This window comes from Styela clava, chromosome 9 (genome assembly GCF_964204865.1).
Source record: "Styela clava chromosome 9, kaStyClav1.hap1.2, whole genome shotgun sequence".
Lineage (NCBI taxonomy): Eukaryota > Metazoa > Chordata > Ascidiacea > Stolidobranchia > Styelidae > Styela > Styela clava.
Genome location: NC_135258.1, coordinates 722,094 through 747,000, shown reverse-complemented (window position 1 = coordinate 747,000; position 24,907 = coordinate 722,094). Strand labels below are relative to the sequence as shown.

The 24,907-nt window shown below is 35.9% G+C and overlaps 1 protein-coding gene across 1 annotated transcript in view; it reads right to left on the bottom strand.

Annotated features, from left to right (window-relative positions):
- The window catches only part of LOC120331108 (uncharacterized), a 447,434-nt gene extending 426,369 nt beyond the window's left edge, over positions 1–21,065 (bottom strand). Inside the window, exons 1-3 of the mRNA XM_078116167.1 lie at positions 20,930–21,065; positions 20,626–20,754; positions 19,220–19,348 (exon numbers count right to left, since the gene is read on the bottom strand). Coding sequence (XP_077972293.1) covers positions 19,220–19,348; positions 20,626–20,754; positions 20,930–20,978 — 307 coding nt within the window. The 5' untranslated portion in view covers positions 20,979–21,065. The remainder of the gene's footprint in view (positions 1–19,219; positions 19,349–20,625; positions 20,755–20,929) is intronic.
- Between the last annotated feature and the right edge of the window lie 3,842 nt (positions 21,066–24,907).

Sequence of the window (24,907 nt, the reverse complement as noted above, 5' to 3'; positions counted from 1 at the left end):
GTGCTGTAAAACAATTTGCTAGCTCTATAAGTTACACCGTCCAGCTTCAGTTGGATCATGACAAAGCCTAGCTTGCCTATGGAGTCTAATACTCCATAGTTATTATGACACCCTGTAGTTTATTTTTAAACTTTGCTGTTCTTTTTTTGTGATCAAGTCTAATTAAGTGAATGTTTAGGTAATTTTTCGTGGTCATTGTGGCATTAGCAGCTTAAAGGCATTCTTTTTGTTGTCCCTTTTATATATATGATTGTGTCGAATTTAGTGACTATTTATTATTAAGTTGTTCGGTTGCTATATTTGCTGCTTCAATGCAGCTACAAGGTGTCGCTGACTGGATGACTCTTTGAGTCTTTCGCGATCCCCCGTCTATTGCAACAAGCCGATATCCCTCTTCGTAATTTGTTATATGCCTTTTGTTTATTTTTTCATATCGTATATTGATTTTGCATGACGAAAATAAAATCTGAATCTGAATCAGTTATATGGGTGTCATGTTTCCATTACAAAGAGAGTGCTTGAGTTTTTGATATGTTTTATAACTTTTTATAAACAGAAGTTAACAAATAATACCAATAAAACCGATATGCTTAGATTTCAGGATAAGGTTAGATTTCAGGTTGTGCAACATCTGGTGCGCATACTTCAGGAGCACCAAATATAGTCCAAAAAAGATGCTGACAAAAGTTGCTCGCCACCTAGTTTGACAGGAATGCCGAATTAAAAATCATTACGCATACACTTAACAGATTATTTAATTATACGAGGTGCAGCTAAAATGAAACGAGACTGACGTCACAGATTGCGCAACACGATTAACCATCGGTAATCAACAATTTTGCAGTGTGGCGTAATATGTGTTCTTTGTTTAACAGCTGTTTTGACACAATATCGCAATTATTTTTGCTTTTCGGGATCCACGAGTGAATGTGATAAATTTCTTGTTAAAAAAAAATGCTGTGCGAGGTCTGATTGAGTTGGCAATGACGCGAATTGTTAAACGACGGTCACTGCGAACCAACTGCCAAACCTTTTCGATGTTGGTATCAGTGGTGGAAGTGCAAGGCCTCCCTGACCTCGGATCATCCTCCACATCCTCCCTGCCTTCCACAAATCGCTTGTGCCATTCAAAAACTCTTGTTCTGGACATGGAAGAATTTCCATAAACATCACGCAACATCTGCAAAGTCTCAGTCGCCGTTTTTTCAAGTTTGACACAAAATTTAATGTTAATTCTTTGCTCAGTCGTCATTCTTTAATTGAACCCCCTATCGCAAAAAAACTCCATCAGACCTCGCACAGCATTTTTTTTTCAACAAGAAATTTATCACATTCACTTATGAATCCTGAAAAGCAAAAATAATTGCGATATTGTGTCAAAACAGCTGTTAAACAAAGAACACATTTTACGCCACACTGCAAAAGTGTTGATTACCGATGGTTAATCGTGTTGCGCAACCTGTGACGTCAGTCCCGTTTCTTTTTAGCCTTACCTCGTATATCAAGAAACAATTTAAAACAAAACCTTCAATCGTGAGTGACTTCCAAGAACATCTAGTTTTCTTTTTGTGAGTTGGCTATTTTGCATGACAAGGTCAAAAGCCCTATTATTTGCTGTCAGTATTGTGACAGATATGATTCATAAAAACCGAGTGTCAGGGATGGCCAATATTGAATAAATGTACTATTTCGAATACATTCAAAATTATTGTTTTTGAATATGAAATTTTGAATACATTGGAAACTAAATCCAAGTAAAGTAAGTTCATCTTAGTGTATGGAGGAATGTGCATACAATAAACAATGGAATAACTGCAACTAAAATTTTAGCTAATCAAGGAAGGAAGTTTCTTTCACAAAAGTGGTTGTTTGTATCGAACCTAGACCAGTGGTTCTCAAACGGTGGGGTGCAGACAATTTTTTGAGGGGTGTAAAGCTAATTAAAAACAAAATATTCATTAAATTTGATCTAGCACGCCTTATCTTGGATATTTACATCTTTGATTTTAGATATTCCCGCAAAAAGAAGACTTTACTATCCAAATCTACCAATATCAAACATCATAAAACCAGCTGTTTTTTGTGAATTTTCCAGCCAACTCAACAAAAGAGCAACAGTGGCATTATATTATAACTTGGTCATACTTTTATTCTAGAATGACTTCCAAGAGCATCAAGTTTTGCTTTTGTTAGCTGGCAATTATTTGCAATGAGTTGGTCAACTTCATAGTTTGACAAAAGGTCACCAAGAACATCAAAAGCTTCTTCGTCTATTAAAGTTTGACTGATATCAATAACGGACATCTAAAAACATAAAGATAACGAACATCAGTGCAATAAAGGCTGGTATTTTGGCATTTTGATGTTTGAAGGCTGGTGCCTACTAACACAGAAGAGTGAATTTAGAACCACTAACACAAGTTGATTATCTGATATATATCAACATAACGCATCAAAATGTCGTAAAACAGTGAAAAATAAATGATAAGAGTCAAGACTCAATTATATGCCATCCATATAATCTTTTCAAAAACATTTCAACACCTCAAAAATAACTAGCTAACAATAAGCTACAAATAACAGACCCTTAGGCGAAAATATTTTTTGTTCAAAAAATACGTAGAAAATACATGGATGGAATGTAAATATCCAAAACAAGTCGGGCAGGATCAAATCTAACAAATATTTTTATTTTTAATTGGCTTCACGCCCTCTCAAAAAATTATCTAAGCCATTGTGCCCCACCGTTTGAGAACCACTGCTCTAATGGGACTAACTTCAACAAGCAAAGTAAGAAATGTTAATGTCCAATGCATGACCATGTACGTAAGTTGACCTGTTTGATACCTTGGCAAGATCCTTGTGGTTGCTGACATTTAAGTTATCCAACAAGAATAAATAATTAAATTAGGGTAGTCCTTCAATTCATAAATAAGTTGAATATTCTTTTTGCGAATTTATCATTTATCAATTTATTATTCTGCCTAATCTATGCCAGATGTTATGGAGAGTATCTGCTGTTCACTTATGCCAGTCCAGGTTTTTTTAACTTCTGATTACCAAAATATCAAATAAACATTCTAAAATACTGGAAAATATAAACCAAAAAGATATTCCATATTTGAAATATTATTTGAAAATGTCTTCGGAATAGACGATGGTTTGGGGTTGATCTTCTCTGGATATCAATTTCCGTAATGGATCCGGCCGGGGGTGTGCAACCTTTTTTCATTGGCGGGCCAAATACAAGTAACTGTGTGAGGCTATGGGCCGCACATTTATTTAATTAAGACTTTTTAATAGTTGCAAGCCACAAAAATTGTTTATATTTGCTAGTGATCTTACAGTATTATTATTGATTCTTGCAGAAATAGTGAGTTAAAACGCGTAAACTTCTGAAGAAACTGCTATTTAAATTTAATGTCACACCCACTTTAAACCAATTCTGTGAGAAACATGCTTTTGTAATATATATCGTGTATTTTGCAAACAAGTTTGCTAACTTGTTTTGCTATCGTTCCCCTACTCCGCGTGCCGACCAGTAAGGATTAGCGCAAAATGAACGAGGTTTCCCCACAAGACTAGTTGTGATAGATTTTGCAGTGTGTATTGGAGACTAGAAAATATGTAAGGATGGTGTCCCAGTAAATTTTGTGATATAATACAGACCTTCCCACAAAGTTTGTATTTGCTTAATTTCTTTAATTGCTCTTTATTTGCTCTAGAGAAATCCAACGAATCCATTAGAATTTTTTTGACTCCCCTTTGACTTGCAAACTCATATATGGTGAGACATAGATCAGATGACATTTGAGTGATGGATTGAACATCCAGAACATTGATCTGAAAATTATTGCATCTGTTAATAAACTACAAGCATAAAGATTCCTAGAATATGGAAATTTATGGGTATCACATTTTATCCCAGACCGATCAAATATCATTAAAAATAGCCAATAGCTATATTGCAGTAGGTTATGAAGGTGACTGCAAATACTTATGGCAGGCCTTCTTCTATTCACTATTAAACTTATTGATGTTTACATTTGATATGAAACTAGTATGCACACATAAACATACAATATAGCAAACAACTGATGACCCCCACCTCACCCGGGGTGTAAAAAATTAGGTATGTTCTGCTGACACGCAACCGCAAAACTTGAAACTTTTCTATCAGAACCGTTACCCTTTCCATTTTAGTTGAAGACTCAAGTTCAAATTTGCTAAAAGCAACATCCCAAGCATCTCAATTAAAAGTGGAAAGAGTTCTGAAAGAAGGGTTACAAATTTGTTCAAAGCAACACTGACGCACTCAGAGTTTTATATATAATTCATATCAGCACCTTCATACTAGGGACTCCTTTAATCCTCAAATCAAAATATCTTTTGACATAAACTTCAGGTCGGGTCGAAGCTGGAGTTTTTTTACTGGTTTGTTGGATTACACAAGATATAAAAGATATAAAAGTCCTGCATATCTATAAACCGGGCTTTACACTTTTAGTCTCCCAGGGCCTTGCTTTGAATAAATTTACATCCCTTCTATCAAACTCTTTCCGCTTTTTGTATAGAGTTCAAGACCTTGCTTTGAACAGACTTGCAACCCTTCTATCAGTACTCTTCCCACTTTTAGCTGAGGGCCCGGGACCTTGCTTTGAGCAAACTTGCAACCTTTCTATCAGTACTCTTCCCACTTTTAGCTGAGGGCCCGGGACCTTGCTTTGAACAAACTTGCAACCCTCCTATCAGTACTCTTCCCCATTTTAGCTGAGGGCCCGGGACCTTGCTTTGAGCAAACTTGCAACCCTTCTATCTGGAGTCTTTCCACTTTTATTTGAGTGCTTGGGAACTTGCTTTGAGCAAACTTGCAACTTTTTCATCAGTACTCTTCCCACTTTTATTTGAGGGCTTGGGACCTTGCATTAAGCAAACTTGCAACTTTTTTGTCAGTACTATTTTCACTTTTAGTTGAGGGCTCAAGATTGTATTGGCTCAAACTTGCAACTCTATTATCAGAACTCTTTCCCCTTTTATTTGAGGGTTCACGACCTTGCTTTGAGCAAACTTGCAAGTCCCATATCTAGAGTCTTTCCACTTTTAGTTAAAATCTCGAGACTTTGCTTTGAGCAAATTTGCAACTCTTTTATCACAACTCTTTCCCCTTTTAGTTGAGGGCTCTGGACCTTACTTTGAGCAAACTTGCAACTCTTTCCGCTATTAGTTGAGGACCTAGGAACTTTCATCGAGCTAACTTGCAAGTCTTTTGCCAGTACCCTTTCAACTTTTAGTTGAGGGATCGGAACCTTGCTTTGGGAAAATTTGAAATTGTTTTATCATTACTATTTCCACTTTTAATTGAGGTCTCAAGATCGTGATTGGCGCAAACTTCAACTTTTTTATCAGAACTTCTTTGCTCTGAGCAAACTTGCAACTCGCCTATTTGGTGTCTTTCCAATTTTAGTTAAAACCACGCGACCTTGCTTTGAGCAAATTTGCAATTATTCTATCTGGAGTCTTTCCACTTTTAGTCAAAGCTCGGGACTTTGCTTAGAGCAAACATGCAACTTTTCATTAGTACTCTTTTCACATTTAGTTGAAGGCTCGGGACCTTGCTTTGAGCAAACTTGCAACTCTTTCCACGTCAAGTTAAGGACACGGGACCTCAGATCTCTTTTATCAGTACGCTTTCCACTTTTAGTCGAGGGCCCGGGACCTTGCTTTGAGCAAACTTGCAACTCTTTCTGCTATTACCAGTAGTTGAGGACCTGGGACCTTGCATCGAGCAAACTTGCAACTCTTTTGCAAGTACTTTTTCCAATTTTAGATGGGGGCTCGAGATTTTGACTTGGGCAAATATGCAATTATTCTATAAAAACTCTTTTCACCTTTAGTTGAGGGCTCAGGACCTTACTTCGAGCAAACTTGCAACTCTTCAATCAGAATCCCTCGGGATTTTAGTTGGAACCCGAGACTAGACCCAGTTTAGGAGGGCCCGGGACCTTGCTTTGAGCAGACTTGCAACGCTTCTATCAGTACTATTTTTTATTTTAATTGAGAGCCCGGGACCTTGCTTTGAGCAAACTTGCAACTCTTCAATCCGAATCCTCTACAAGTTCAGTTGAGGACTTGAGACCTTGCTTTGGGAAAATTAGCAACTCTTCGATCAGAACTCTTTACTTTACACTTCTAGTTATGAGCTCGGGACTTTGCAACTCTTCTATCAGAACTCTTCCCACTTTTAGGAATTTATGCTCTTTTATGATTCAGAACCTTGCGTTGAACAAACACTTTCACCGCTTATTATTATAGCCGACTATTTTAGCTGATGACTTATTGTACCTTAAAAGTCATAATAGTCTTTCTATAATAATATAATTGTGTTCAACATTACTTACCATTGCGGTCTCTTATAACAAAATAAAAGCACTACCAATTGAATATAACTATATCAAAGGTTTTGGACTTAGTTTACCTTTCCACAAACTTTCCATTTACTCAGTTCCAACAGTTGCTCTTCGCTTGCCTTGAAGCAATCCCACGGATCTATCAAAAGTTCTTTGACATCATGTTTAGATGCAATCTTGGCAATTGCAAGATACAGATCAAACGTCATGTTTGTGATATTTCGAACATCCAGAACTTGGATCTGAGATAAATAAAATTGTTTGTTAGGTGAATAAAAATACAAAACCCCAAAGCTGCATAACTATACTGGTGAAACCTGACTTGAGATTTATCTAAGATATTCTCTTCGTAGATACACTGATTTACAAACCACAAACACATCACCATCGCAACCATGGTCCAAATGAATGGAGCAGACAATGCTGAAAACGATAGACTTCAGTTTTTCCAGACAATGTAGCTAGCTCCCTTCCATATCAGTAGTTGCTTATTCAGAGCCTCGTTCATAGTGAAAGCCATGATTCCATGAAATAGCGTTTTATGAGAAAAATAATAAGAAAGAAACAATTTGCCAACAATATATTAGTACTACATGCAGGCCATAATGTTTCAACACTGGCCTGGCTTTTTAAAAGTATACAGTCAACGTTTGCAAGGCGAGTTGAGTTCTCTTTCCTGTAAGCCATAGTTGGGCGAGAAACAACACTAGGATTGATTAGTGAGTTAAAAGGATGTGGGGCATTTCAAATGTTTCAGATTTAGTTTACCTTTCCACAAACTTCCCATTTACTCAGTTCCAACAGCTGCTGTTTGCTTGCGTTGAAGCAATCCCACGGATCCATCAAAAGTTCTTTGACATCATGTTCAGATGCGAACTTGACAATTGCAAGATACAGATCAAACGTCATGTTTGTAATATTTCGAACATCCAGAATGTGGATCTGAAATATATAATACCTCTGTTAGGTTGATAAAAATCTAATTCCTCATAGTAACTATACTAATTAAATATAATTTGGAAGATCTTTTCTAGCGAATATTAAAATGTTAATAGAGTTCGAATAATTTAACAAATTTATATAAAAAAAAAAACAGAACGAACTTACTAACAAAAATAAAAACCAAGTATTAGGGAATTGGAATATTGAACCATCTAAAAATTTACATTTCGACCTGTAAATGTGATTGATTTCCGAGCACATGAAGCTTTTCTTCTGTAAGTGAACAGCCATGCATAACAAGTCTTCCCACTTCAATGTTTGTCAAAACTGACCCGAAGACATCAAAAGCTTCAACGGACATCGGATTTAAGCTGATATCAAGTTTCGACACCTGTTGGAATACAATACAAATTAATATCTGACGCAAAAAATCAAGTTAAGATATGTTCATGGCGCTGTTGGTATAACTTTGATAATTTTAACATTTTTAAGGTAATCGACTAAATATACCGTAGTTTGACTGATGGGAGATACATTTTTATCTTACAATGTGAATGTAAACATAATACTTGCATTATTTTCGTCAACGATAATATGTAAATTAGGTTTTTTACTAAACACTTGCCTTCACTATAGAACCTTTCAAGTTGAACTCGAAGATTTTTAATATTTCTGCATTGAGCTCACAATTGACGAGGCGAACTTGTTCAAGATGGCCACAACGTCGCATTACAGATGACATTGCGCACATTCCTGCTGAAGTGAAAGACTCATTTTCGAAGTGGATTTCCTGAACATGGGATCTAATGAGGTCGGCATCATTGGCTTCATATAGCGCACCAAACAACTCCAACTTCTGATAGGATCTCGTACATTGATTCAGCTTAGTTGAGAGTGCACGTTTGAGACAATTTTGCTTCTCTTGTCTAGCCACTGGCAGAAAAAAATTTTTTTTTAAAATATCTAGGAATCACATATTTCTCATTGGGTAATGTGACATCTGTAAAATTACTCATTCATGTCACAAACCACGGCACCCGTTATGTTACTAATACATTGTTATTTTAGGTAAATGATTACTTTCTATAAATGACAAATGGTGGATGTTGCATAACATAGGATGTACGTATGTATCTCGAGGAGGGGGAAAGCCGATAAGACAACTCAACCATATGGCGAACCACGGCCTCTCATCCAGTTACCATTCCATGTCAGGTATGAGAATAGTTAGTTCTTTGTTTTCAGATGCAGGGACTTGATGGTGGAAGAAGCCGTAACCGACCAGCAGTTACGTACACCACCCCACGGCGACGAGGAGTCCATCAATCCTCTCGCATATTACTATGCCCGCATGGGATTCGAATCTGCGAACCCCCGCAGAGCAATTGGAGGTGCAGTGGCGAGCGTCGTGCCAATCACTCAGCATTAACCACTTAGTCATCCCAAAGAGTCATACAGTAGGGTAATCAGAGTAGCTTATTGCAAAAGTGTTCTTAGCTTTTAGCACAATATGGTAAATTTATATGGACTTGAATGTCCTGATTGCACTTACCAATTGTAAGACCATTGATGATCTGAGTTTTAATTTTTTGATCGAAAACAGTTCCACACAGGAGCCGTAGAACAACGGACCAGTGATTTCTGTGGATCTCGTTAGTGACGAATGCTTGGAAAGTTGCGAGATTCATGTTGGCGATGTACAGAGCAGCTAACATTTCTTGAAGGATTTGATGACTGAAGAACATCAGAGTGTCACCTTCTAAATAACGTTGATTCAGCAGTGTACCGCCTCCAGGTACTTCTATGATTAGATCACTTACTACTTCTTTTGTAAGTCCTGCTTTCTCTAGATCGTTATTGGTAAAAATGACTCGCTTTTCTCGAGTTCCTTCGAAGGACATTTTCATCAAACTGTGAAAAGCTGTTTTAATCATTTTCTCTTGAGTGTGTGAGGAACGCATGAAGATATGAAGTACTTGTGTCATTACATCGGTCATTGTATTAGGTAGATTCTTTGGGTTGGATTTGTGAACGATCGCATTAAAAATCAAGAATAAAGGGACAGAAGATAATGGCACGAGTGCAGGTGACTGAAATGTCATCTTTTTCCAGGATTCTTCCCCTGTTTCACCTACAACTGCAGTAAATAGTTTTTTGGTGTCATCACGTTCAAGGCCAGCAAGAGCAATAATTAATGAAGGTCGAAGCTTCAGAGGAAGGGATGCCATCCTGTGTTCACGTGAAGAAATAACTAATGTTACATCGGGAAACAAATTGCCTGATAAGATATTAAACATGATTGTGGCTGTACTTGATTTATCAGTATATGTCATTTTATTGTAATTTCCCTCTAGATTCCATATAGCCTGATCCAGGCCATCAATGAAGAAAATTGCTTCTGATTGGTGTTTCTGAAGCCATTTATATCCCGCTCTTAAAGTTTGTTTTGATAGATTGGGTGCAAAGTTTCCGAAAAGCAGAGTACATGGAGTTAAAGCGTCTTCTGGAGTTAAACCATAAGAAACAAGAAAGTCTCTGAAATTCAAGTGATGAACGAATTTGAATCCATTTTTCTGTTTCTTGAACAACCGAGCAAACAATCCTATTTTTGCTTTAGATTCGTTATCCAGTTCATTAGCAACGAGAACGCCTCGTGCAGTACGCTTCATCATTGTTGACTTGCCCCCTCCAGCTTGACCCACTAGTCCTACGCATCGGCAACCTTCCTCACATAGCTGTTGGACTAGTTCATTTGGTGAGATCACTTCGCCAATATTTTCATTCGCCTCTGTGACAGCAAACTCTTGTTCCTTCCTGTACTCTGTGGTCTCAGGTGCCATTTCACCACTAAAGAAACCATTCGCCTGCTTCAGCTGAGGATTGACCTCAAAGTCAGGTTCGTCCAAGTTTTGTTCTTTATAGTTTTCTATAATTTTGACTGCTGTTTCGTTCCATGTCCTCTCATTGAAATAATCAATGAAGCTTCTCTCATTACGACCTGAAAAGAACAATTTTAGTTAAGGCTTGAGAATAGTGGAATAGTTTGTTTAATATTAAAAGAATGGGGTTTATGTCAATGTATGTTTCCCCGAGCAGTCACTGTTTATTTCCGCAGCATTGGTTAATCAGCAAAATATCAAAGGTGAAATAACAAATCACATTTAGCAGTCGCTCAAACGCTTATTTCACCTAGACAGGTTTTCAAGCAAAGTCGTTTTCGTAATTTTGCTAGTTATTTGTCAGATTTTAGTTGTGTTTCCGAAATTAAATATAAATTAAATAAATTGAATAGTTATTTGATCTTCCAAGTAGTTTTAGTCTAGTTGCAATAGTCAAAAATTAGTCTGAAAAAAGCTATGAGTGAATAAGTTTTTATTGATATATCCCAGTGGTTCCGGACCGGTGCCGGTCCGCGAAGCTTTTTTGCCGATCCGCGAGAAATTATGTTGTTTTAATGTTTTTATGCCGTCACAATCGCTTTACCGTAGACACAGTTGCGTTGGCTCATTACGCAATTATCTTCCGCCGTCATTCATGACATCTTGGCGCCGAGCATTCACTCTTTTAGACTCCGATTCATCGCGAATGCGCTCCATCAAATCTCGCAAAATTAAGAAGCCTCAAAATCGGCACGCGTGCTTTTTCTGTTCTGCGTGCTTTTCCCGATTAATATGACCATCCATATAAAACGTAATGCATATCGCCTTTTTTAAACCAGAAAACAGTCAGGAACAGTATAATATTCCAGTAAAACATGCGACCCCACACGTGGTCACGAGACGCGCAAAAAAGCATGGGCCGCAGAGATCTTTTCCAGACACAGTAGGATTTTGAGCCTGTTGCCAAGTTATCGACGACTTTGTCATTGTAATGCAAATTCATTTCGTTTGAGGCGTCGATCAACTGTAGAGGTATTAATATGATGAACCCAATGAAAAAGAAAAGGCTTGATTAAAATGGTGATTCTACTTTACAGTCCAGATTAAAAAAGAATTACTTATCACAAACTCAGATATCTCTTGATAACGAATACCCATCGCCAAGTAATCGAGCAATCAAACTGTTGTCTGTCTTTTCAGCCAGTTACTGCGTTATGCGAAAAAACATTTTCATCACTAAATTCAATTAAAACGAAGCAAAGAAATCGACTGCACGCGGCTGCAGAGCTACGTGTTGCAAAAACTTCTTTGAGGCCTCTTTTGCAATCTTATATTGGAAACGAAATTCTCACAGGAGTTATTGCGTTTGTACATGATTTGGCATGTACCTGTTTTTTATGTGAGATATTTATTGCGTGCCTTTCCTACGCATAATGGGTGCCCAGCACTTCATTTCATTACACAAATATATGGTATTATTTTATGTTTCACTTATTTTTAATTTTTGGTCGGCACATAGTTTTTCTCCGTGTGAAATGTTTTTAAGTGTGCTTTTTTTATTATCTAGAAGCATATCGAGTGCCTGGCATTGCATTATATTAGACAAAAATATGTTATTCTTTTCTGTTCCGGCCATTTTAATTTTTTGCCGGTCCGCGAGTAAATTTAATCTAATTTTACCGGTCCGCCAGGGTAGAAAGGTTGGGAACCGCTGAATTATATCTTATTGAATCTACAGTCTGAAGCTTTTTATGAAATTTAGCATTGGCATGAGCTTCTTTTCAGTCGATTCTCAAGACTCTTGAGACAAGAATATTATTAATTCTTATATATTTCTGATTTTTATCATACCAGAGGATTTCGATTTTCGACAATCTTGGCATTTGTACATAGTGTATATAGGCAATGACAAATAAGCCCTGCTGTTCAGGATATTTTTTTTTTTACTATGAGATATGAAGAAATGTTTACATTAATTACGATTCATGTTACCGGTAATCTACTTTTCATTCATAATTAAATGACACAACTACTGCTATGTTTGTACCAGTTAAAGTATTCAAAAATAAATTCACTAACTAATATAATACCTTTATGTAACATCACAACAAAACGGTGATGTCACAAGAGTTATGAACCGAGGAAAATACGTCATCGACATCACTATTAAATAACAAAACTCTGGGTCAGAGGTGTGCAACCTGCGGCAGGCTAAATGTGCCCCACGTAGAAGTGCCAATTTGAATAATGAGTGGCCAGCAGTTCAAGTTATCCCACCTACAATAACCAGGAGCAGTTCAGGTATCCCTCCAACAATAACGTAGAGGAAAAATCGTCTGAAGCCATGCTAGTTAATTGGGGGTGCGATATCGAGCATGTTTCTTAAGATTTGCACAATGAGAAAACCGTCAAGCCAAGCCACTGCAACGCTACCCCTGTTTGCTGCAAAAATATATTTCATTTTTGTGTAAGAAATAGTAATATTGGTTTGTTAAAGAAGAATTGGTATTCAATCGAAGATGCTCACCTCTAAAAAGTTTTTCTTTTGCTTGCTTTAGGGGGCCTGAAAAAAAAAGAATATGTTAGCATAATGATAGATTTTCAATAATCTAAAAGGCTAATTCTTGAAAATTTGATACTAATGAAGTAGGCTGTATTTAAGTTTTCAACTTTTATAAGTCTCGAGCTCGTTTCAGACACACATGCTGAAATACTGTAAATTTATACATAAACTAACATGAAGAATCGCCTTGAAAATACATACTAACAAAATTGGTCATAATTTTTAAATATGAATGGAGTAAAATAAATGGATGAAATTATACAAGAAATATTGAACAATAGAGTAGCTCACCCCAGAGATTAGGATAAATAGCAATAACATTTCTGACAATTATGGCAAAGAACATTGGCTATTTCGTAAGGGGAGTATGCTATTAAGACAACAAAGATTTGTATGCTTTAGGGCAGAGCCCATGGCCTCCCAACGGGGCCACAGAGGATTTCAAAGGGGATATATTGCTACACACAAAACTGATTTTACTTTTCACCACGGAAACCCATCCATTTCTCGATAAGGTTATTTTACAGGGTGTTTCAATTTGTTGAGCATGAATTATTAGAACATAATAGGAATTCAAATCTACCTATCAAAATACAACTATAAATACCACTGGAACGATAAACATGGGGGCTATGAGTGCTAAAACCCCCAAAAAGGGGGTATCACAGGCAAGGCAAAGGTTGGGAACCACTGTTTGAGGCACATCAAGACATACCTGGTGAGGGTGCTTCCACTTCATGGACAGGAACGAATGTTGCAGCAACTGGCGATGGTTGATGGATCGGGACTGAAGATGTTGAAGGATGCAAGAAAGCTGAATCTTGAAAGAAATATGAATTTATGCTTGAAAAAGTTAATTATCTAGCCATGTAATAAAAGTCAACATTTTGGAGATTTTATCATCACAAAAAAAGCTGTTCCATCGTGGTGGCCAAAAGCGAGCCAGACATCATTACCAGAAGATATAAAATCCTCAGTGACAGACATTCTCATTGTCGCTTTGACAGTAGTTAGACATACAAATAGTGCAGGAAGTTTGCGTACCTTCAGGCTGTCAATATACCACTATGTATTTTCGAATAGAGCAAAATGCGTTATCAATGTTTAATAAGTTGTTTTTTCTTATCAAAGTAAAATTGCGGTTATTTTGTAAACATGAGTTTGAAAAGAAAGCTGACGAATTCACCCAGACGTTTAACTGGATGTGGGATGGAAAATACCACCAATGCTTGCTTGATAGGTCGGCAAGTTGTGTCTGTGACAAGGGAATTTAATTTTAAACGGCATTTTGTGTCTTGTGAGCATTGATCATTTTTCAAAGTTAGGATTTTGCTTTGAAATTCTTAACGATGTTCGAAAGCACATACATTTGTGGAAGCACTTTTTCCATTATGAAGAGTCTGAAATCTTAAACTATGTTGATATGGAAATACTTTCGCAAGTTTCAGGAAGTTTTTGGATGGGTTAGCTTGATAAATAATGATACTGCTCAATGTGTTCGCACAATAAAAGTTTTTGGCCCGCAAACAATGCAATGATTTTGTGGCCCCTGGAGCCAACAACCTTGAGCCACACTATAGGATAGGATTAAGATGTTTAGGAAAAGAAAGACAATAAGCCCGCTCAATCACCCATAACCTCTTGAACAGTTACCAGTTCAAGTTATTTGTTTCAGTCAGATACAGGAATTTAATGGTGGATGAAGCCGTAACCAACCAGCAATTATGTGAACCACCCTCTGGTGACAGGAAGTCAAGTAATCCTCTCGCATATAATTATCTCCAAAAAATTAGAACTTGCGAACCCACACAGATGAACCTGAGGTGAGGTGGTGAGCATTGTTCTTATCTTTTTAGTACAATGCGCCATGCCCCCAAGCTTGCTTTTATATCAAAATTAGCAAGCAATAGCATTTTGACAATCACTTTGGTCTAACTCAAAAAAAAAATTAATTACCTGTATTTTCTATGTTGATGTTGACAGGGCCATGAAAATGTGTGGTTGCTCCTTTCCCTTTAGTTATCGTTGCTTCACCTAAAAAATTTATTTAGAGAGGCCTCAAGTATAATATACCACCAATACATAGATTATTTTAAAATATGGAGCATCAGAATTTTCAATCTCCATCTATAATAAACATACCCATTTAGTGATTTATGCCGATTGTACAAAGTTAGAGAAACAACCCAGGGGATACAACGACAGCAGTTAACAGATGTACAGCTCATTCTTATTAACTTTAATTCACAATTTTTTCAATGCTTGAGTTAATGAATTGTTTAGGACTCTTGCTACTTTTATTAACAATAAATTTTTGTTTGACTATTATGCTTCTCCCGAAACAAGCATGTTCTGATCCAACAGACTTTGCTAATTAAAAAAGACTCATAAGTCATGACTAATATATGTGAGAATTATTAGTCAGTGGAGCATGAAATATCGACTAATATTTTTTACATTTTTGTCGGTGCATAATATGCACCCTCATATTAAGAAGACAACATGTCACCTTGAAAGTGCGTATTAAACGTGGAAAATACTGTGATTTGAAACAAATAAGAGGAACTATTTATTCAGCGGAGTCGCCTGAAAATGCTCTTGGGTCGCTTTGTTTTGAACAAAGAATTAGAAGTTATTCAGTTTATTTTCTAGGAAATTTAATTGTTTATTTTGTATTGAAGTGTTATCAATAATAATTGAAATGTGGGAATTAGCAAAGTGTTAAAACTTGTCAACTTACATTTGATATACAATCATGCAGCTACACACGTTTAGTATTAGAGCATATTCTTGCAACGTGAAATGTTACAAAATTTATCCTTTAAATATGGATCACTCAAAAAAAGGTTGGGAACCACTGGACTAATCTGTTCAAGAACTTACAAACAATCCAATTACCAAGTGCTTACCTGCAGTCATGTAAATGTTTGATGAAGCAATATCAACATTGGCATCTCGCTCTGCTTGCAAATATGTTGCAGAACCTGAAATGAAGAATAATGAATAGGGATGACTTATAAAATGAAATTTATTGACAGTGAAAAAAGCAGCATTATGTCTAATCTCGTGATACAGACAACGCAGCTGTTTAGAGAGAACTATCAACTTAGAGGGTATGAAAACATATCCAGAGTCCAGATAGGTGAGATAACACTCGGTATGAAAAACTACCATGTCAACTTTCAACCGATTTCATTTGTAATAAAAAAAGTCATAGTATGTGATACTGCAAGGCGGATCTGACACATTTTATAAAAGCTTCAGGGTTGCCTCCATGTTGACTAAATGTAGCATTTCTAATTTCGATTAACTGGAAACCAATAGCACTACATGAGAACAAACTATAAATACATTCACCTGCCACAAGCACATCTTCATTGCTTATTTTCAAATTTACGTTTCGCTGCTCTCTGCTTTGCATATGCGATGACAAACCTGAATTTGAATATGATAAATGTTGTATAAGGTTAGAGAGAAAAATTTTCCATATTTGGTATTCTATGGTTGCCTATCGTTGTTACGCTTGAAATGAAAAAAAATCTCAAAAGCAAAAAAAATTGAAAATATGAAATTTGTAAAAAAAAAATTGAAAAAAAACAAAACTGTTTTTCATCCTACTACACCTATTCAGTATGATGGGTGGGATAATCAAACACTGACAATGCATACTTTTGAATTATAATTGAATGACTTCTTTTAATTTTTCAGATTAAAATCTATTTAAACAGTTCTAATGAATACGAACATGCACAGAGAAACATCATAGGATTGGGAGTCATATTCGCTCTGTTTAATGCATGTATGTGATAACTCCCTCCTCGTCGCATGGTGCTAGAGGGTCAAAATGAGGAAACAAGGCTTACTGTAACTATATACCTCGCTTATATTATAATTTGAGTTTCAGTTTCGCAAAGATTTCATGACATACAAAATTCAATGGTATTGAAGCTGGAACTCCAGATCATAGGATAAAATGAAGCTCTGAAAAATTTGTAATTTCCCCCTAGCTCCCAGACTTATGGGCAGGATCGTCAACCAAAAAAAAAAAAACGGTGGCGTGTTCACACATTGTTACATCTGATAACCTTTGATTTTATCATTATACTAAATCAGTGTTTCCCCACCCGAGTCCGCGGTGTCAATTGAGACCGCGAAGCATTTGAATGGGTCCGCAACGAGCCAGAAATTCACTGCGGGCCGCAAACGTTTTTGCAAAAGTTAACTATCAGCCAAGTTACGATTTACGTTAAAATTCACATAAAACATAAAAAGCAAGTTTATTCACATAACATTAATCAAGTCAATTATTACTAGTTACTGAGTATGGCTGGGCATATATTCGAATACTATTAGAATAGCAATTCACTATACGAAAATTTGGTAACAGGTGACGCGACAGGTCGAAACGATTGGATTTCACAACTCACTTGCGAATTTCCGACGGCAACGAAAACCCGAGCACACACGCGTGGTGTTTCTCGCGAGTTCGAACAACGAGAAATAATTTCTTTTTAGTAGGTGGTATTGGTGGCAACCCAAATATTCTAAATTGAAAAGCGGCAATACAAAAAAATTTAAGTAAAACGGAGAACACCATAACTTTTGTTTTATAATTGTACGCGACCGATTATAAACGCTTCTTTAGACATTGCAAATCGCAAAATTTCGGGTGATACTGAAGTATTATATGTACCAGGGCTTTTTCCTTTAGGTTTCCACATTGGTACGTACAGTACTGGAGCGCCATAGGTGTTGTACGAACAGCTCAGTTTTGTTGAATCCACAAAAATACGAATCAAAACAAAATATAATCGGGCACATTACCACGCATTTTTGTGTCCACGGATTGTCATCATATTTTCTGATTAGTATTGCTTTTATTTCGTCAACACAACCGCAGATTAAAATGATTACCATTAAATTAATATTAAAGTAAGGCGTTATTTTTTATTTACAAATATACTTTAACTCTTTCATGGCCTTTAAATATATATTTAATAAGAACTAAATCAAGTTGTACTTTTGGAAATTTATAGCAGATAGGATTTTTATAACGGCGATAACAAATTTGCAAGATCTCTAAGAATATGTATCAAAACTAAATATAATCGGGCAATATGTTAGCAGATTGCTATGGCATTGTCGTAAGTCGACTCAACCGCGAGTTACCAGGAACACAATTAAAATAGGAAGACATTTTAAATTCTCGTCGTTGCCATGGATTGAATATAGTGTGATAGAAAAGGCCATTATACACTAAAAAAATCGACTCTGCTTACGGACGCGTAATTGCGCAAAATTCCGATTTTGAAATTCGTTCAAATTCCGTTGTGTTTGGTTTTATTGCTTCTTCACACGAACGGTTGCAATAAACGCACCTTGAGTCCGCAAAGGTTTTCACCGGTGAAAAATTAGTCTGCGACCAAAAAAGGTTAGGAAACGCTGTACTAAATATTCAGAATGCCATTCAAGTATCTGATATCGCGGGACCTGTGCTGTTTTTCTTGGAAATGGTGTCCGGCGTCACTAAATGAACATTTCAAATTCCGGGAGAATTTGCCCATGGTTCTTGCTAACATACCAAAATGACAAATTTTACAAAAGTATTTAGGTTGATTTAATTTCTAAATCTTGCTTAAGCGGGCTAATACCACCTCGTAAATATGGATGTTAAAACAAATTATCCAACTGGACTTGACATCAACATTTAATTTTACATTTTCCAACTAATTTATCATCTTAATTATGTCCATTTTCCTTTTTTCTAAAATGCCTAAAAAAGTAACTAATTTTCAAGTGCCTACTTTCAGTCCGTCCCCACATATACCTCAGATGCAACTTGAATTATTATTCCGAAGTATGAAGACTAACTAAAGCAAAAACCGATCTCCTCTAACGTATTCAAACCTACGAGTGGTCTAAAAAATCAGCACAAGCAGCTTCAAGCCTGATTTGTACAAACCTTTGGACGCCTGCAGTAGCCTACATTAGTCCGATTTATCATTGTGTCATTTGGTACAAAAGATGTTTGTTGTACATTATCTGTTACGCTAGTTTTTTGCAAATAAACTGTTTTAATTCCTAGTTTCATATTGAGCCTCTTGTCCAATAAGCAAGTCTGTTATCTGGAACTGGCCAACTCAAAAAAGTAATTGCCCACACTTGCTCTACATGCTCAGAAGCCACATTTGATTATGTAATGAAACTTATATTGTCTTAGTGAACAGAAGTATAAATTTATTGCATACAAAATGTCTCCCAACTGCAAGTCCAATTTACCCCCAGTTAAGAACCTCTGAATTAGAGCATTGAAACTATGTCAGTGCCACAAGTTGAATATAATTGGTTTCCTCACTTCACCTAAGATGGGATAAATTAGTTCTATATTGCTCTGTATGAAAATACTCGACATTATTCTTGGTTCATACCTGATGAAGAGGAAATTCCCTTTTTCTTCATTTTTGGTTCGGGAGATGGTGCATCATCCTGCACTTGATGTTGTGGTGCAGGCGCATCATGTTGTAGTTCAGCTTGTGGTGCTGCTGCAGGTGGTGCTGCTGAAATAAAATATAAAGTTAGACAATACCGGGATTATGTTGTGTGATAAAAGTACAATTTTTCTAAACCAAAACTACCATCCAGACTTTCCCCTAAAAAATTATTATTAATTAATTAAGCATGTCAGTGCTATATATTGTCCCATAACACATTTTTCATATCCAGATGTAACCTAATTTTCTGGACCATGGTTGTGGAGAAGAATATTTTTAACAAAAACTTTTTATATAAATTGACACAAAGCACTCTTTGTGGCTGCCTCCTTTTTTATGCTATAGGCAAACAAAACATATGGTGCATGTCTGTACAAAGAAACTTCCAAAAACCAGGTTAATTCATTTAGCATTTCGGGGCTGTCCCATTAGGTTTAAAGGAAGCGTGATAAAAAAAAATTTTCAAATCATCTTGATGAACTTTATTTGCCTAAATTTGTCTTTCTTAAAGTTTACTCGTGTCATAAAACAAATAATCACTCGAGCGTGGTTAGATAGCTTTTTCCTAAGGTCTTCCAACTGAAGTTCCAATAGCATTATAATACCTAGTTTAAATTTCATAAACACTTGTCGACTGGTGACGATAAATATACCAATAACACTCGCCACAACGAATTCTGCGTCCTATTAGTATGAAAGGCACTAGTTCACGGAAACTTATTGAAGTCAATGGCAAGCATAATATTTTAATATTACATACATAACCATAGAAAATACAAGCCGGTAGCCGCCAAAGATCTCCACTGATTCATAAGGGGACCAGCATTTCAGTAAACCGTTGCCAGTTCATTTTGAGCACTGCACGTCTCAGTGGTATTCTTTTCTTGAGCGATATACTGAGGCTAATAAGTAATCATGTTCACTAAATTTTCTAAGGCTTCACCTGTTTTTGGATTAACGACATGAAAAATGGCTTGTTTGAAAGAGTATTTACTTCTGCGAGTGGTAGCAATCTCCAAATTTTAATTTTGGAGGTTGTTTACAAGATATTGTTGACAAATTGTGAAAAACTAGACGGTCAGCGTATTTTATCTCTGATGCCTTGGAAACAAAACACCAATCCAGACTTTCGATGAAGCGCACATTCCTTAATCAAGATTGTGCGGTAAAACGAGCATATACAGTATTCATCTCAAATAGTCCATTTTACCAGGGAAATCAGAGTGAGACAGCAAAAAGAGACAAAAGTATTTTCACTTGAATTTTCCTAACTATGTACGTATGTCTCAACTATGTATGAACATGCCATTCACACCCTATGCATTCATATTAAAAAAAATTACCATTATCTCCAAAATGCATGTGAAGGTTCACGTTGTCTACATGAATCACTTCTGCTTGAGCTTGAACTACGTCTGCCTGAGCAACAATCTGATTTACATGTCCTGCATGCAGTTCATCGATGTGTGCCCCTGAAACAAAGTAGCGTCCTTTTCAAAAAAGGTTCTAACAGAGCTTGAGCCATTGAACTAAATTAGTGAGCAATACTGCAACTAGTAATCAAACATCAAAAAAATAAACAAACCTTATGTTCTAAATGAAAAGCTTGTTCTGAAATTTTTTGATGTAAAAATTACAAATACATACCTAGAATGTTCACATTAGCTCCCTCTTGTGGTTGATTCTGATCTGCCATTTTTTCCAGACAAAAGTCGAAACGTGGGAGATATGCTGCCGAGTACTACTTTCAAGTATAATTATATATAATATTTAATATCTGTTGAACATAAAAGAACAAATTTTGAAAAGTCAGAGAAAGTTATAGTTACGAAAACAATGAAAACAAAAAATCTCAGCCTGGAAAAACAAAATTAAAAGACTACACATGACAGTTTAAAGCTGACAAGTTCACTATAAATTTGGTTACAGGGCTTCACAGAGAGATAACACATTTTGCATTCACTGCCATCCTGTTTTTCCATATAAGGAATTATTATTTCCATCAAATGGCATTTCATGTAAGTACGCCTCGACGATGTGGCTCATCGTACTAAGCGTTAGAAATACGCTCGCCACCGGAATGCTGTACTCCTCGTCACTGTAGAGTGGGTCACGTGAATGCTGGTCACCCACGACTTCATACACCATCAATGCATCTGGAAAAATACCTAACTAACTAATCCTTACCCGACACAAACTGGTAAACGGATGAGAAGCCGTGGTTAATCATACGATTAAGCGGACTTTCCTCTCCCCTGAGATAAATATGAAAATGTACAGTCATGGCTTCTTCCACAGACCACATACATAAATCTTCTATAGCCAGTAAGCTATCTTATATATGAAATAGAATTAGTAAGTAACCTATTTTAAATTTTATCCAATAAATAAATTATTCAGTGTTCAATGCTAGAACACAACTCAGAAATAGGCTGACTCAGAAATAGACAATAAAATGATTGGTAAAAAAAATAAATAAAAACTGATTATGAAATCAGGAGAGCAAACAAAACCTTAGATAAGGTTCAACACGTACAGAATGTATACAAGATGGAAGGTTTTGCCAAGAAGAAGTGGTACGTGTTCACTCACTCAAAATAATGGAAATATCTCACACACGCACCCACACACACAACCAAACAGAAGTTATAAATTACATACGGGTAGTTAAAAAAAATAAAATAAAAATTACTTAAATAAATAAAAATTATTTATTACAGGTTATCAAAGTTTAATATGACGCATTTTTACAACCCTTCCAACCTTTTAAAATTTTTTGCAACCCCGTGTTTCCAATCAAAAGTCTACAGAAGGGCAATATATATAGTACACTGTGTGAAATTGGTTTACTCTTTGTGACCTATAAAACCCAATAAGCGCCCTCCTCTGGGTTTGCAACCTCCAGTTCCTGATCTACAGGATGAGTTGAAGTAAATTACCATAGATATGACCAAGTCGTAATTTATTTACATTAATTCATGAATGTTATTCCTAAATTATGTGAAATTTGCGATTGAGCAATTAAACTAATCCCTACCTACTCTTAATACTTAGGTTATCAAAAAATCAGCAGTTAACAAATTAATAGAATTATTTTTTGTTATGCTTTAGATCTGATATGTAAGCAGGGTGTGTACGATGCCAGTTAGACATTGAACACACAACCTGTCTCATTAGTTTCCTGATATATTTACACGTTATATGTTAACCATACTACATGGAGACAATTGAAATATAACATAATAATACCAGAATAATTTTAAAACAAGTGTGGAATCTATCATAACGCTGAAGCATAAATGATTATCACTATTACATGTGGGATACACTAAGTAGGATTATTGAAATGTTAGCCCTTGATGTGTTGCCAATATATGGCAACACAGATTGGGTATAATATTTCAATAATGGTTATTTAGAGTTTATATACAACTAACTATATACCTGGAGAATACCTGTAGTGCAACAAGAATTTCAAATATTTGTTTGTTTTTTTCTTCAGATTTCCATGATCGAGTTATTTGTTTTCCTTCAAAACGCAAAATTAGATTAAAAAGTTTTTGAAACGAGCGGACGCCAACAATTTTGAAGCATTCTAAACAGATCTTTGGTCAAAATAATCGAGTATCCCTGCTCTACAATATATAGTCTGCAAAATAGTTAATGCTACAAATATAAAATTCGATTACAACTAGTTTTCAAATATTTTTATTTGTCATTTTTCCACTTTAAAAACTTGGGATACACCTGTTCAAATGTCAACAGAGTAGATAGGATAATTTTGTGAGTATTTTAAAAGTATTGGTGATGGAACTCTTGATTGGATTGGTACACATGCCACACAAATATTTATGAAATTTATTTGGGACATAGGACATGAAATAATACAAATCAAACTCATAGAGGCTCATCAAAGCTTTAAACCAAGTATTTACTTTTGCGTTGACTAAATGTAATATTTTGAGTTTTAAACAAACGGAAATCAATTGCAATAACAGAACTAACTATAAATACACTCACCTGCCACAAACAAATCGTGATTTCTAACTTCTAGGTCAACACTGCTTCGATCTGGGCTCTGTGAAGACGATCCAGAACTTAAAATTGAGGGAAAATGAATAAATTATTTATATAGTCAGCTGGAGAAAAAAGTTTTTAAAAGATATTTTGTCATCACAACTCTGCAACAACAAATTATTCTGAATACAAATATCAGAGGACTAGGACTTAAGAGAAACGTACAAACTATGGACATTTTGCAGCAGACAATATGTTCCACATATGATAAAGCAGATTATTCTACATGTAGATGGGATACCTCGATTGCACAGGATTCCAATTTTTTCTTAAATAAATTGTAAATGTATATTTAGGACAACATGCATAATGAATTCAGAGATAGTTGAACCTGAGGCACTTCCAGTGAGGAAAGATGGTTTCAGGAAAAATAAAAAAGGGGCTGGATAGGAGGGAAAATATGCCACTTAGTTCGCTGCACCAGACGAATCACATAGATTCAGCATCCTGCGAAATTTTTTTTTTTTGATAAATACATGACTTGTGACCAACTCTTCTGCTGCCAAGGGCAAGTTTCTGCAAACGTTGCCCCTTTCGCTTAACTTCGGAAACAATCCGAGGGATATACCTAATATAGATGTTGTTATACATGAGAATGAAGGAAATTGAGTGTATTTTGTACAAAGCCCCCGCCACCTTTGCAAAAATGTGATATTTGCGCAAAACGTCCCCAGCCACGTTTAAAAATAACAAACTAGTAATTATCCAGTTAGGTTACGGAATGATTTGAACATTTCTGTATTTCCAACCTTAGGTTTAGCGAAGGTTTTGTACAAAAGATTGAGGTCAAGTAAGAGTGAAATTTTTATTTAAATCATCAAACCTATTTATCTACCGCTTTCTACAACATGCGGCTCCTATGGCCGCTCCCCTGTTTGTGACATAGGAGAATTTGCGGCATTTATAAAATGATGCTTGTTAAGTAATCGTTTTAGGACGTGATGGCGATCATCAAATGTATATATAAAAAAATTAGCTATTTAAGAAGCAAATACACTTTCAGCCACTTTTTCAGTTTTACTAAATTTCCAGAGAGCTGCGCCACTGAACATATGGTACTTGGTAGGTAAAGGTATTACATTTCATGTTCACTGGGTGAACGAAAATATCATACCCAGATTGTTGTAGTCAGCTTGCGAGGAGTTTTGAGGTCAAAACTCTTTTCAAAGAATTAAGAAAACTGAAAAACTCTCCGAAAAATCATTTTATGACATGTCGGGCACTAATATTATGACATTGCACTAGGAAGGATATATAATTTGTTCCTTCATACAACTGTGGCACAAAACATAAAAGGATTTTATTTTAGAATTACTCAAGTCATGAGGTTTTACCTCCAATAATACAAATATTCAGATTGATATATGAATTCTATAATTTATCAATTTCATGACATCGAAACCATCGTCTGCGAAACCATCGTATGCGGCAAAGAATGATCAAAGACTTGTAGAATGTGTTCGTCATAAAACTTTCATGTCATATACCCAGCGCAGACAGAATGTAGATTTATTCTTATATAATTTATGATTACTCCTCGGCAACCAT